The sequence below is a fragment of the Saccostrea cucullata genome, unplaced genomic scaffold, assembly GCF_032062105.1.
Source record: "Saccostrea cucullata isolate Sc308-1 unplaced genomic scaffold, CSIRO_AGI_Scuc_v1 ctg1215, whole genome shotgun sequence".
NCBI classification, from domain to species: Eukaryota; Metazoa; Mollusca; class Bivalvia; order Ostreida; family Ostreidae; genus Saccostrea; species Saccostrea cuccullata.
Window position 1 is genome coordinate 33,757 of NW_026919104.1, and position 16,055 is coordinate 49,811.

At 34.6% G+C, this 16,055-nt stretch overlaps 1 protein-coding gene across 1 annotated transcript in view; it reads left to right on the plus strand.

The window, feature by feature from the left end:
• LOC134279455 (uncharacterized) overlaps positions 1-15,236 on the plus strand; it is a 28,214-nt gene extending 12,978 nt beyond the window's left edge. The window contains exons 4-17 of the mRNA XM_062761865.1: positions 2,532-2,806; positions 3,876-4,112; positions 5,235-5,399; positions 5,523-5,638; positions 6,020-6,152; positions 6,525-6,643; positions 7,765-7,915; positions 8,126-8,301; positions 8,390-8,501; positions 8,620-8,821; positions 8,954-9,017; positions 14,123-14,346; positions 14,591-14,735; positions 14,971-15,236. Of these exons, the coding sequence (XP_062617849.1) occupies positions 2,532-2,806; positions 3,876-4,112; positions 5,235-5,399; positions 5,523-5,638; positions 6,020-6,152; positions 6,525-6,643; positions 7,765-7,915; positions 8,126-8,301; positions 8,390-8,501; positions 8,620-8,821; positions 8,954-9,017; positions 14,123-14,346; positions 14,591-14,735; positions 14,971-15,222 (2,371 nt within the window). The 3' untranslated portion in view covers positions 15,223-15,236. The remainder of the gene's footprint in view (positions 1-2,531; positions 2,807-3,875; positions 4,113-5,234; positions 5,400-5,522; positions 5,639-6,019; positions 6,153-6,524; positions 6,644-7,764; positions 7,916-8,125; positions 8,302-8,389; positions 8,502-8,619; positions 8,822-8,953; positions 9,018-14,122; positions 14,347-14,590; positions 14,736-14,970) is intronic.
• Positions 15,237-16,055: the final 819 nt, after the last annotated feature.

Consider the following 16,055-nt stretch of genomic DNA (forward strand, 5'->3'; position numbering starts at 1 on the left):
AGATCAGGACATGACATTGGGAATTTTTGGCCGTAGCGAAGGAACTCTCCCTAGCAAATTCGACGCCCACAAGCAAGGAAGATTTACTGCACAAATACAATTTCCTGGCCCTCCCTGGCTCCAGTCCACCAACAATTAGTAACATCAGGTTAAAGTCCAAATTCTACCTATTTGCCACAGTAAGAGAGGTTTCGAAAGGTAAAGTACATCACGACACCAAACTCTTACTACACATGCTCAGCAGATAGAAAAACGACGAGATGACTCCCTCGACAGCCTAATTGATGAGATCGATAGAGCAGGAATCCAACTTAGACTAGGTGAAGAAGATTGAATATTAATTAAGACTAAATTCAGGAGAATTTGACTTTTAAGTGGGGGGAAGTGTAATATTATGGACCTAGTACTCGACTGTGTTATGTATGGGGGTGGATTTCAGCTTAGTGTTATTGTTATATTATAGTGGTTAGTCACCATATAATATGTATGGGGGTGGACTTTAGAATATATTGCATAATTAATACTTACAGGCTTGTGTAGTATATTGTCTTAGTGATGTAAAGTAGCATCCAGTTGTAAATTATTAGAAATGTTTTATTGTTCATGTTATTTTGTCATTTTATCGTTTACTTGGATTATTGATGCAATACACGTTGCACTTTGACATTGTTATGTAAACAAATGCTGTTTTTGTGTTACTAGACGATCTGGTGAGATATTGTTGAACAGACAGTAAGGGACAGTGATATTAAGATCTTATATGTCAGTTTTTCATCATTTTGTACCATATTACGACTGTAATTTACTTACTTTTTCCAGTATTATCACGTGCATTGTATATTGAGCGCCTGCCATCTTTCTTACGAAAGAAATAGTCATGTGACATAAGCATTGTTGTTTTACAATTGATACGATCAAAATAACACTGTCCGTGTTCTCAAATATTTATAATTGATAGTTTAATGTTGTTTTATTGCAGTATTGTCATTTAGTTATGTTTTATTTGACGAAATGTTTTGGAACTTGAATGTGTAGCGCAGTACTTATGTGTTTACATTATTGTCCGGTATTACTACGCCGTGGATTGTGCGTGTCCGTTTTATTACAGATTGTTTGTTGAACTTATTTTATTATGTATATCAAATAGAATTTATAGCTCCTACCTTACATGTAGAACGGACATTTTCAGCGACATTATTTTCTTTGTTTTATACATTATGCATGTAAAAAGTAGCTCCGTGAGGCTCCAAAAAGGACAATTATTCACTGGTTTGTTGTGATCACGTGACCATTATAGAAGGTTATATATATGAGCGCCGAGCGTCAGTTTCATCATCACAATACGTCATCAACATCACTGACTGTTTAGCTGTAAATATCACTAGCGACTTAGGTATGATAAAATAATGTAAATTCTAATACAACTTAAGTAGCCCATAATTTCTCCACCGCACGGACACCGCAATCCACTGTATTCTATTAGTACAAAGATGTTTAATTTATTTTAACTTATCATACCTACGAATGGGCGTTGTCTACACTACGGTTAGGACTTACACTCATAGATGTACCGACTGTTTTTGTTATGTTTCATTGAGATCTTCAATAAATGAAATACTTGAAACGAGAAATGGAACTTGGTTATATTTACAAGGATGAAAGTAAATTATCAAGGGTGTTTAAATACATGCGACGGGCTGAGGATGCCCCCCCCCTTTTTTTCTATATATGGACGGATGTCATGAGTAGTCCTGATAAAAATATAATTAACTTAATTTACACGGGATGGAAACACTGTAAGCTGATTGGCATTTGACAGGGTGCTGAGGAAGCTTACAGTAGACTGAATGGAAAGCCTGGACTGTCTTATCGTAGCAAAGTTAAATTCATGATGTGCATTTATCTTTTTGTGATGTATTTTTGTCATTAAATGATGTGCTTTTATCTTTATATGATGTGCTTTTGTCATTATGTGGTGTATATAGGTCATTACGCAGGCTGCTTTTATCTTTACGTGATGTGCTTTTGCCATTAAGTGACGTGCTTTTATCGTTGAGTGAAGTGCTTTTATCATTATGCAATGTGCATATATCATTATGTGATGTTCTTTTGTCATTATTAGGGCTACGACGATAAATCGATTCTGTGTAAGATCGATATGAAGAAATATCAAAATATTGCAAAAAATTATTGAACATATAAAATAAAGAAACCTGTATATAAATATAGATCATATGAAATAAAAATAATTAAAACCACTTAAGTAAAATGTTGTTTCAAAACATATAAACAATTATTTTGAATAAATTATTCTTATTTGGAGAGAAATATTTTGTTATTTCAATGCAAAAAAAAATTTAATAACCAATTAAACATATCGTGATACATATGGTATCGTGGCTCAAATATCGTGAAACGTATCGATATAGAAAAAAGATGTATCGTCCCAGCCCTACCAATTTCTGATGTTTATGTATTTTTAAAAAAAAATTTAATAAATTATGCTAGAGATATACATTTCTTTCATTAAGCATATCTAGCGGTATGTGCAAGAACAATATTCTTTCAACCACAAAGCTGACAAGTGGATACAAATCGGGTCAAGATGTTTCCAAGCCACTTATTAGTACGTCACGCAAAGGGAAATGTAGCCATGGTTCCAGCGATGATGATTCCCGACACAGTACAGCGACTGGTGGAATCTACAAAGGAAGGTCGACTTCTGCGCATGCTCCTCACTATCACTTGCATTTTCAAGCATTTGAAGCTGCAAAGCAAGCATCCGTTTATTTTTTGTCCGATGAAGGTTTGTTTTGTTTGTTTGTATGTTATTAACGTCTCTCTCGTTAATTTTTCACTCATATGCAGATGCCACCATTTGCGGTGAAGAGCTTCTAATTTTTTCTTGTACTCGGCATTCAGGGCCATTTAGAAGTGAGGGGTCTTTTTCATGCCAGCACCAACTGCGACACGGGACCTTCTCGTCTGAAGGACCGGTCTCCACGTCCCATAGTGGGATTCGAACCCGTGACGTACGGATCAACCCCTTACTCTGCGAATTTAGAGCAAACGCTCGTACAACTGCGCCACGTGGGCGACCACCGAGGTAAGTAAGTTTCAAATGACTAAAAATGGACTTTATCATGTAGCGCATTGATTTTTTATAGTGTCTTCTCAAAAACACAAAGTATACAATTCTGTCAATTTGTTACAATCCTGGGAAAAGAGGTCAACAAAATTAATTGCATTTTATAAGTGCAAATACCGATGTAGATTCCCTGTCTACTAAAGTGTTTACCGAGTACTACATAAACTGAAGAATCGGTAATAAAACGGCATACAATAGTCAAGTATACGACGAAGCCGTATGTTGTATTTAAGTCGACCCTGGTTCCTTGCTATAAACTGTTTACTGTGTGAATAGAGAAAGAACATCATCCCGTAGTTAGAACCGGGGTCTGCTCTAGAGTTGCTAGTAAGGAGTTTATCCTTGCGTCGCAGGTTCGAATTCCTTTGTTGGACGTGGAGACCATTCGGATGAGACCGTATAAACCGAGGTCCCGTGTCGCAGTAGGTGTTGGCACGAAAAAGATCCCTCCCTGCTCAATGGCACTCGGTGCCGAGTATAGGACAAAATTTGCAGCTCTCCACCCGCAAGTGATAGCGTCTCCATATGAGTGAAATAATCTCGAGAGGGACGTTAAACAATCAATCAATCACTTACGAACTTCATAATAATATTTTTTCTTTTTTTTTTATCTTTTCCACTGCATTTTTAAAAAAAATTTAATTTGCTAATTACAGAATAAAAGCTTCATTGCTGCGTTGTTTTTTTTGTTTTTTGTTTTTTTTTTAATTTTGGTTCATATTTTCAGACAACGGACTAATGAACATTCTTGGGTTTACTCTCTTCAAAGAAGTACTTAGTATTAAAACTAAACAGGAGAATTCCGCTATCAAATCTCTCTCTATCACTTTCGTTATTGACGTTACTGGTTCCATGCGTGACAATATTGAGAGCGTGAGAGAAGCAACGACAAGATATGTGGAGCTTCTACGAATATCAGAAAACGTACCCGAAAAATACATCCTTGTGACCTTCAGTGACCCAGGTATTTTATCATTAAATTTATTCATTTTTTAGTGAATAAGTATTAACATAAATGTACAAACGGTTGCTGTGGCCTTCCAACTCGGCATTTTATATCGACGTATTGTCATATTTCAATTCTTATGTCGACACGATATAGTATACTGGTGAGCTTGAAGTAAAATATTCCACGGTGTCTGAAACATATATTTCATATTTAAATATTAGTAATTTACTAGATGTGAATGCGTTTAATTCATTAAGACGTTAATGGTTGCTTTATGAAAAACATGATGACTGTAACTTTTCAATCGTCAACTTCCCTTACTTGTGCAGCAATCCTTGTCATCTGCATTTGGAGTTTATATCTCTCAGTAGATTCGATACGGCAGAGCATGTTCTACGTATGAACAGAATCTAAAACAAGGTATATATTATTGACTAACAAGTTGATGAGGCAAGAATATCAGCAGTCTCGTTTAAACTCATCAATTCGTATGTTCTATGATTAATATGATGGCTTTGTTAGCAAATACAATCATTAAGTCAAATGCTGAATGACATTTTTTTCATACTGGTTGTTCCATCATTATTACACTCTAAATTGTCGACGTATTTTTCTATTGTTTCCTGAACATAATGGAGCACTCGGCGAGTGTGACTGGTCGGCAGGGGATATTCACTCCTATTTTGTTATGCTAAATAAACTGAGCTCGAATACTGTTCCGTTATCCCCACATGTTTCATACAAATTAATGATGATATTTCACAGTTAGTTTAGAAACTGCAGGAGACCACAAACCCTGATGAGATGGTAAATTGGTTGTCGAGCCTTTCAGTGGATGGGGGTGGAGACTGTCCTGAATATTCTTTATCTGGTTTAATAACGGGTAATTAAAAGCCAGGAAATTGCTAAAAACCTTCAAATTTGTTCAATTGTTTGTAAGTCGTAAAAATAAATGCGAAATTTAAATTATCAAAGTATTATGAGGCTGAATGCATCTTTTTATAATCCTTAATACCGGGATATATTTCGTTATAATAACGATTTGTTTAAAAGTTAAGATTGATTCCTTATGTAAAGAAAAGTCTTGATTGATTAAAAACGTTCTTGGTTTGTTCAATCACCGTTATTGTGTTTAAGGGGCGACAATGTCGAATAATAAATCAACCGTATACATTATAACTGATGCACCTGCAAAAGACGAAAGCAGAGAGGCAGAAGTGATATCAGTTTTACAGAGGAAAAACTTAACTCCGAAATTTCTCATAACACCTGAATGTTCAGTTAGGAAAAAGCGTAAAGCAGGTTTGTTTCTGTCAATGTCCTAAGAATGCTTGCACATTTCTTTTCTGTAAAAAGACTCAGAAATTGTTTTATCATATATAAAGGTAAAAGATTATTATAAAATTTTAAATTCAATTTTTTCAGCAGGACGACACAAGCGCTCTTCTTCCGTATACGATCGGATAGCTCAGGCCACAGGTGGGAGTGTTAACAGAGTCCAAACCTCGGAATTACAAGCTATTGTGGAAGCAGATTTAACGGTACAAACTTTAGAAAAACAAATGCATCTTGTAACGATATTCCGAGTTGAAAATCCCCAGAAGCTAAATATAGGTTACAAATTCGAAAAGATTAAGATATTTGAGTGATATATCTAACTAGATGAATTTTTTTGGACACATGTACCATCTAATACTGTATGTATAATGATACTCAGTATTTTGTATAGGAAATTTTGAAAATTACTGTTCTTTTCTAGATTTTCATGTTTTAAGGATGTCGATCATTTTCTCCATGCATATCACGTAAAATTGAAATAACTGGTCACTCATAGGTATTTGGGATTAAAGAGGGCATTCTTCTATATAAAATTTTGTGGCGAATTTTGAAATTACTGACCACTCCTTGATAATTTTCTTTAGGGAGATATCCCCTCCTCTGTTGCTGTGATCAGATGGATAACTATGCAAGCCAGTGACCCAAGTGTTTTTAACATTGAAGTTGATAGATCCGTTTTATATTTGAGTATTTTTATTTCTGGTTTGAGGAACACAAGCCATCATGAAATTAAGCAGTAGTTAATTAACAAAGAGGTTAAAAAACCCAATATCTGTACATTTGCGTGAACGATTTGTTTTGGGGAAGTAACATTTTTTTAAAATAAAAATTCAAATAATTTAAATATCAATAAATGTGTAACATTGGAAAGAAAGAGAGAGAAATAGAATGACAATTGAAAACAATTTTTTTACCGGCTAAATTTTTTTAATTTTTTTTTTTTATGCGAAAAAAGGGGAGATAACTCTTAGCAAAATTCAAGGTAAGTATATATTTGGAACAAAATTATACATACTTATAGTAATAAATGTGAAGTACTTTTAGCTCTCCCTTGAAACCTAAATTGTGAAGTATAATGTTTTTAACAAGATGGGCTAAATAATTTGTTTAATTTTAACGATTTTTTGTTAGATACTTCTGTCAATTTTAATTCTTCTGAAGAACTTATCCTAAACCACGTTGGGAGCACGGGTACAATTTCAATAAAGGTATTTGTGTTTCAAAATATAAACAGTAAACAAAATTGAAGACTCGTTGCGAGCAAAGAGGGCATCCCTCAGAAAAAAAAAATGTAAAATTTGAAAAGTAGCAAAATTTTGAAATAAATTACTGACCACTTCGTGATATTTTCCATTAACGCGCATACCATTATGCTATAATTTCCCTCTAAATATACTTTTGTATACTTTTGCAGTGATCAGAATTATGGACTATTCATAATTTGCAAGCAAGTAAATATTCGCGCCTTTTCAACATTAAATAGTGTGATAGCTTCAATGAAATTAAATAAATAAAATTTGATGGCCTTTTTTTATTTCTGGTTTGAGTATACACACATTGTACACATTAATCTGAAATACCCTAATGGTGAGTGTTAAAATGTGTCGAGTAACATTTTAGTATACTAGTATAGGTTAAAAAACCCAATATCTGTAGATTTGTGTGAACGATAATTTGTTTTGTGGGTCACTAGTAACATTAGAATTAACATTTTATTTAACAGGACATACTAACCAATACTAAAACAACTTATATGTGTAATGATACTATTAATATTCCAAAAATAAATGAAAAATATTGAAACAAAAATTGTGACTTTTTTAATGTTTTTAACAAGAAAGGTCGCGTCCTGGATAGTGAATATTTGTAATTGAAAGTTTCATGTTGATATTTTTTGTTGAGATTAACCGTAGACAAAATGTCATTTTAATTCAGAAAATGTCCCGTAACTTGGCACCAGAAGAAATCCAAAAAATCTCTCGGAAAAAATAACTTAGATAACAACACATAATTTCTGTAAATTTCATGAAAATACAATTTCGAGAAATGCACAAAAAGGTACGGAAAAATAATAATAATAATGTGTAATAAAAATATAAACAGTAAACAAAATTTAAAAAAAATCAACTGAACAATAACAAAGTTGTCTGTGATACTATGTACTTGTATTATATCAAAAATATTCCACAAACTTTAATACAATATATATTATTATGTTTATTGATTTTATTTTTAACATTTCTGTTCAAAAATGACTTTACCTTTTATATATAATCGCATTTCCATGTTCCTAAATTAAATCTACATCATAGCCTTTAATTTTTCCTAGTCACCCGAAAAAGGACAATGGTCATTGGAAAGATTATCTAGCGATCTCTGGATTGTGAATGTAACCTCAAATAGCAAATTCGATTTTACGCTCACTTTAAACGAGCGCCTAAATGGAATCCCTTTTCCTGTGAAAGGGAACCCGATATCAGGTAACTCTCTCTCTCTCTCTCTCTCTCTCTCTCTCTGAATGAAGAGTAAAAGAACGATTTTTTTAAAATAATTCAGTTCTCTTTATATTACGAAAACGCAATTTCAACAGAAGTTATCTGCAAGAGGCTTGGTAAAATGTAGGCATTGTACGTTTGAATAGTGAATTTGATAGATAATCTTATATGGCAGCTGTGACTTTTTTGTCGTAGATGAGAATTACACCTTGATAGCAGATTTGGAGAACTTTCCAGCGAACTACTCCGTGTCTTCCTTACTGTTCGTTGACGAGGAAGGTAAATCCATCCTTGAATTGATACCCAGCCTTCTCAGTATAACGCCAAGACTCCAGTATCTTGTTGACTTCAACCTTAACTTCTCAAACAAGGTAATATCAGGCCACCGATTAATCAATAGTCTGCTTCCTAAATAAATATATTTATAAAATAAATGTTTAATACCTGATTTTCTTAAAGGCATCTGGAGTACAACTTCACGGGAAAGACTCTGAGGGTGATCTGTATGTACGATCCTCGCCATTTGAGATAAACCCAGTGGACATAAGTTTGTCCGTGGTACCATACACAGGTTGTTGGAAAATACCTTGTCAAATAATACTAGTAGTCTGTTTTCAAATTAAACAAATACATGTAGTATCAGAAATTTGAGTCGAGTCAAATGAATGTTAAATTTAAAATCTCTGCAGGTGAGCTACCGCTCTTCAAAAACGAGAAACTGTTTTACACAACCACAAACCATGGGAGTATCGACAAAACTGTTTCCGTTACCGTCACTGATGACAGAGGTTACATTGTTGGTGGTGGTAGTTCTGTTGCTTATCTGATACCTGCCGGAGAATCTGTGACTAGAAGCTTTGAGATCCGCGGAACCGAGGCTCTTTCAATCGTGTGAGTTTTAGAATTGACTTTTGTAACTGTGAGTTTATACGTGTACAGTTGTATATATATTCTCAAAATAGCGCACAAATTTTTAAGATTTTTGTCACCTTCTTTGATTTCAATATACATGTAATTTTGCAGGACTGTAAATATCACTATCAGCGAATCTTCCGAAAGTCTCCAGAGTCTTAGACAGAGTTTTGTGGTTAGTTTTGATATCTTCAAATATTTATGGGTTCTTTTTTTTAAAAATCTTAATGTTTTTAATCCTAATAGTTGCTTTTATCATGTATTTCCTAACATAATGTCACTTAATAGGTCAAGTCACTGTTTTCGTTTGTTGTCGTACATTGTATATTTTCCGACATCAATCGTTTGTTAACATTCCAATATGTCCTTCTGTTAGTCAATCGCTTGGATGTAGTCATCCATCCCTCATCTGCCACTCTTTTTACACCATTGAATGCACTATAATTTATAAGCACTGAATATCAATGTAGAGTGACATTGTTCATCACCTATTCTGTTTTGATTGGACACATTTGGGGTTTCCAATCGGAAATCATGGACATTGCCTGTAAAAGAATGACTTCACTTAAGTACGTCATTTGGAACCTTTTCGGCTACCCATTTTAAGCTTAACATTACAATATATCGCTAAATTAATATATGATTTATGTGCAAGCATATGGTTTTGATATTTATCTCTACAAATTTTTGTCATACGTATTTCTATAATTACAGAAAATGTAATTGAAAAGAACATGTAAAAGCCTTAAATTCCGGAAATTTGAACGGGACCACTTTCGAATCTAAGGTATCCGCAAATAGGCGGAGACATTTAAACCGCGTGGTTGTGGAATGTAAACATTAGCACATATGATTTTTTCAAAATATGAATTGAAATGGAGAAGAGAGAGAGAGAGAGAGATCGTGTTGATTTTATGGTGCACAATTATTAAATGATTCTAATGTTAAGGGATGGGGTAGATGTATCGCTCTGCTGACCATAATACAGAGGCGACATAAGCCTATACAGGTACTTACTAATGACACTGTCAACACCAGAATTCTTTCAAAACACCCCTAATGAAAAGCATTAAGTTAAATAAAAGACATATTATCTTCAAACCCTATTAAAATTTGCGCAAAAATCTTCCATAGTTTGAAGTTGGAAGTACGATAGATAATGTCACAACAGAGACTAAAACACAATGAAATTTTCAATGAAAGCGTTAGCGTATCGAACAGCAGAAGGTCATGTGAGAAAGGTGATTATAATATCAATCGCTGATGCTCGGTGACCGGTTAATTTAGTAGCTATCTCGACCCTAGTTTGGGGACATTTTTTTTAAAAATTAGATATGAGCCGCAACTTGGCCAACATTGTCCTTTGAATATGTTTTAGTTTAAGTTAAAATACACATTCTGTGCAAATAAAAAAAATGGCCAAGTTGCGGCTCGATGTAAACAAAGTCGTTGAAAACTGGTATGCATATGAATAACAATAGAAATGGGACAGAACTGTTAGACCCCCGTCTCAAAAGCTTGTGTCGCTCGGCATTATTTAATACTTTCATGTAATAAAATATACCAAAACCTGCTATTGAGACATTGTTTAATACCTATAAAACATAAATTTAATGAATTTTGGAATTTTATTTTGCGCAAAACATCGGGATCCAACTGTCATAGCTTAAGTGCAGTCATTCTTTGGGTTACCCTGGCATATCCCTTATTCATTCTTACACCTTTAAAATTTTTAATGAGATCTCTATAACATAAAGCCATTATGTACTTTCTATTTTGTTTTGAAAGGACATATTTGGGATTTCCAATAGCAAAACATGGACTTTGCAATTCTTGGTACTCTTAATTACGTATGTGTGTATGTCTCCAATTGATTCGGTATGCAACTGACAATCCATTGGCGTCGGGAGCAAATTGAAAGGGGGGGTCTAAGTGCAAAAAATTGTTTAAACAAAAAAAAAAAGATAAAAAAAAGAATATGTCCATTTCCCAAACACGAAAATCCTATTTTGTGGAGTTGGGGGGAATAGGTTCGAACTTCTTTCAGTACCAAGTCTTTGGAAAGCGGGGAGCTAAACCTACGCAGCAATGTTCAAAGCCTATATACTAAGTCTATCTTTGGGGAAAAAGGGGGAGGGGGCCAAGCCTCCGACGCCTAGATGCAATCAGGATTGGGTTCTGTTACTTTCAAATATCAAGTGCATTGATACTTTTTTCAATTACTTGTAATTGAAATCGCATTGATGTATACAAATGAAGATTTTTCCAGTCACACTGAAAGACCTTTTAGCTGATGTTGAGGTCGCTGGTACTAAGACTTTCAGACGTCTTTCCGTAGGTTTATTAAAGGTTCTATCTCAGTGGCAAGTCCGGATACATTCCTTTTCAATGGTGTTGAGGTGTGGGGGGGGGGGGGTAACAAAAACCAAGGGGAAAATTAGTTTTGCTTATCTTTGAAGGAGGCATGTCTTATTATTTGTTTTCTCCTTTCTCAACAAAGTCTTCTACCTTCCCTGATGTCTCATTTTAAATCTGTGATCTAATACAGCGGCAAAAATGAATGTCTCATTGTCTTCAAATGAAGAAAGTCTTGATTTCAAAGAGTTTGAGTGGATCATTTCATTTTGTTGCTATATATGGTGAAAATCTTGCGCCCCTATTGCTTTATGCTAAGTGATACAGAGATGGCCAAGCCTCACTTACATTTACCCTCTGTTCTAGAAGCAAAGTGACATGCTTAAACAGGTCAAGAATGGCAATTCTCCAAAAAATTTTCCTCTCAAGAACTAAAAGTTTATACCTTGTGTCAAAGCTGGTTTTTTACTCTCTGGTGCTTTTAATATGGACTTAAACATGTGAAGCTGGCAGTTCCAACTGGATATATTTGCAGTCTTATAGCTCTTCGAGCTAAACGCTAAACGAAGTTTCGGGGGTATATAGTTTTTGTCGTGTCTGTCTAGCTGTCTGTCTCTCTGTTTGTCTGTCCGCAAAAACTTTAACCTTATCCATAACTTTTGATTTAGTGGAGCTGTGACTTTCATATTTCACATGTGTATTCCTTGTGACAAGACCTTTCTTTAGGTACCACCAAATTTGACCTTCTGACCTTGACCTTGGAATTTGGCCCACTTTTATACAAAAAATTCAAATTTTTACTTTGGCCATAAATTTTAAACAGTGGATACCAGGACATTTATACTTCACACATATATTGTTTGTGACAAGACCTTTTACTGGATACCACCAACCTTGACCTTTTGACCTTGGAGATATAAGTACTAATAAAAAACTTTAACCTTGGCAATGATTTTTGAACGATAAGGACTATAGAGCTTTCATACTTCACATATGTAATCCTTGTAAGAAGACGCCAAGAGCTTTGACCCCTTGACCTTGGAGTTTGACCTACTTCAGAAAAATAAACCTTTACCATACCTTTTTAAAGGTAAGAGCTAGTGCTTTCATAATTTACATATTTATACCCCCGCTCCGAAGGAGAGGGGGTATACTGTTTTACCCTTTTGTATCTGTCTGTGTGTCCGTCCATAACAAATTTTCGTCGCAGTTTTCTCAGCAACTACTCATTGTAGATGCTTGAAATTTTAACACAGTCTTCTCTGCAGCATGCCATATGGTGGGATACATTTTTGCTCAAATCCGATGTCAACTTCCTGTTTGTCTGTGCGTCTATCCATTTCATACATAACAAATTTTCGTCCCATTTTTCTCAACAACTACTGATCGTATATGCTTGAAATGTTAACACAAATCTTCTCTGAGGCATACCATATGGTGGGATACATTTTTGTTCAAATCTGATATCAACTTCCTGTTTTTCTGTGCGTCTGTCCGTTTCATACCTAAATTTTCGTCGCAGTTTTCTCAGCAACTACTCATCGCAGATGCTTGAAATTTTTACACAATCTTCTCTGAGGCATTCCATACATTGGGATACATATTTGTTCAAATCCGATGTCAACTTCCTTTCTTTTGTGCGTCTGTCCGTTTCATACATAAAAAATTTCGTCGCAACTACTCATCACAGATGCTTAAAATTTTTGAAATTTTAACACAATCTTCTAGGAGGCATGCCATATAGTGGGATACATTTTTGTTCCAATCCGATGTCAACTTCTTGTTTGTCTGTGCGTCTGTCCGTTTCGTACATAACAAATTTTCGTCACAGTTTTCTCAGCAACTACTGATCGTAGATGCTTGAAATTTGAACACCATACATTTTTGTTAAAATCTTTCCAACTTTCTGTTTGTCTGTGTGTTTGTCCGTTTTATATATAACAAATTTTCGTTGCAGTTTTCTCATTAGCTATTCATAGCAGATGCTTGAAATTTTATTACACTCTTTGTTGAGGCATGCCATATGGTGGGATTAATTTTGATATGAATCTGATGTCAACTTCATATTTTTCTGAGTATAATTTAACTTGTGTATATTAACATAATAGTGCTTATTTACATCAGAGCGGGGGTATTACTAGTGAGCATTGGCTCACAGATTTCTTGTTTATCCTTGTGACAATACCTTTCATTTGATATAAAGACCTTTGACCTTGACCTTAGAGTTTGACCTACTTTTTAAAAATCTTAACCTTGGCAATAACTTTTGAACGGTTTGGGCTAGAGCTTCCATACTTCACATATGTATTTTTTGTAGCAAGAGCATTTATTGGATACCAATAACCTTGACCTTTTGTCCTTGACCTTGGAGATTTTCTGACTTATGAAAAAACATTAATCTTGGCAATAACTTTTGAAGAGTAAGGGCAAGGGCTTTCATACTTCACACATGTAATTCTTGTGATGAGACCTTTCATTCAATACCAATAACCTTGAACTTCTGACCTTGATCTTGAAGTTTAATATACTAATAAAATCTTTTTAACCTTGGCCATAACTTTTAGATGGTTAGGGCTAGGGCTTCCATACTTCAAACGTGATCTTTGTGGAAAGACCTTTCATTGGATGCCAATAAACATGACCTTCTGACTTTGATCTTGAAGATTTATGTACTTATGAAAAAAAACTTTAGCTTGGCCATAACTTGGGAACAGATGGTGATAGGGCTTTCATGTTTTACAGTTGTATTTCCAGATAGGATACCCTACTTTGGGTACCAATATATTAAACTTGCATCTAAGAAAAGTTTAATCTTCACTATGTTGCCATACGGGGGCATCAGTGTTTCACAAACACATTTTGTTTTTTATATTTTAATAATGTGGAAAGTTCTGTCTTGAAAATATTTGTTGTTTTGTATCACAGGTTTCCTCGGCAGTCCAACCTTCGTGCAGCATAACAACAGTAGATAATAACTGTAGTAACATGACATTAACTGCAAGAAACTGCAGTGACTTCCAGTGGCGAGGAAATGCTGTCGTTGAATACTCCGGAACAAATTTGTCGTCATTACATGTGTCCAGTTCAAGCGTCAGTGTGACACATAGTGGTTTGTCGGCCTTGTCAGGTCCTGTTGATGCAGAACTTGTGTATATACAAAGTATTACATGTGACCCCATGATGGTTATAATTCTCTTCATTAAAGTTCCTAAAATCTTGTGATGTATGTATATACAACGTATCACGAGGTGTATAATGATTTAAAACTCTATTCTTTGAAATTTATAGATGAATTTCGCCTAGATCTAACTGGCACATATATTTTATATTCATATTTTCGTATTGAAAATGCTTCCTATTTTTATGATGATAACTTTTTTGACAATTTTGCAGAGGTGACTGCTGTACTTCGTCCGTTGTTCTCAGTGCTGTTGATGTTGATGGTTACTTTTCTCAGTGTAGATTTCTCCTATATCCCGAAAATTGGGTTGCAAGTGCTTTCGTAACAGACACGTCTGAGCCGTTGAAATCAGTGGAGGTAAGTTTAAACTTGCTGTTAATTGAATGGAAATGAATGTTACTTAATTGTGAGAGCATTTTGCTGAAAAGAAATATTAATGCATTACTTTAAAATTCAGTCGATTTTGCAGCAATTTCAAGATCATCGTAACTACTAGTATATACATTTCTAAGATTTCAACTTGCTTTTCACAAGAAAAAATGTTTTAGGGGCAAGTAATACTTGCAATTTAAATTCAATTTTTCTTTTGCAGACAAGTATCAATATAGCTGTCGCGGGAGGAATAGTGGCTGCCCTAGTCGTAATATTTATTGTTTTATTAGTTGTAAGGAAAAACTGTTGCTCCTCTTGTAGGAAGACTACTCCTACGAATGATAAACCCAAACCTATCGTAGAATTGTTCTCAGAAAAACAGAACGATCATTTTCATTGCACTCCACCGGCGGATTCACGATACCCCACAAGTGCAAGAGCTGACTGGACATTTGAATATTCCAAACCATAACTCAAATAAATTGTAAAAAGATTAAAATCACATTCCAAATTAGTTTGAAGAATACTTCCGCTGCGTTATAGTATGTAATTTACTTTATTGGTGAACCCAGTAAAAATATTCATAATTAACCTTCTTCTGTGTTAGAAAACTGTTTTCTCTTGTGTTTTATCCACTGTGAAAAATGAGTACATCAAAAGGTCTCAGTGATATTGGCAATTCAACTTTTTCCATTGAAATCATATAGAAAACACCATCCTCTGATATTTTGCATGTAAGAGTATCTGGTAATGTACCCCAAGAAAAACTGTTAAGGTAGGAATAATCCAATGATAATTTCTTGGGGGGAAATATGAACAATTGAGAACTGTTCTGTACGTCTGAACTTGACTGACTTACGTCCAGCTTTGTGAATAGATGTCCAGTTTCTTTATATAGAAATTATAATGTTTAAGAAATAGTTGTGCTCAAAAAAGCGGATGGAACAAATTGTCTCAATAAGAAGAGGCCGATGGGCCACATCACACACCTGAGAATATTTGACCATGCTGTTCTTTAACAGATTTCCCCCTTTGTTATACCGAGTGTGACCACGCCCTACCCCCAGAAATCATGCTTTGGACAATTTAGAATCTACACTATGCCAAGATGCTTTTATTTAAGTTTAAGCTTTTCTTGCCCAATGGTTCTTGAGAAGAAAATTTTCAAAGATTTTTCCATATATATTTCAATGTAATACTTGGATTCCCCATTATTGCTTCACCCTAAACCCAGGGGTCATGATTTGGACAATTTAGAATCTACACTATTCCAGAATGCTGACATAAGTTTCAGTTTTTAAAATT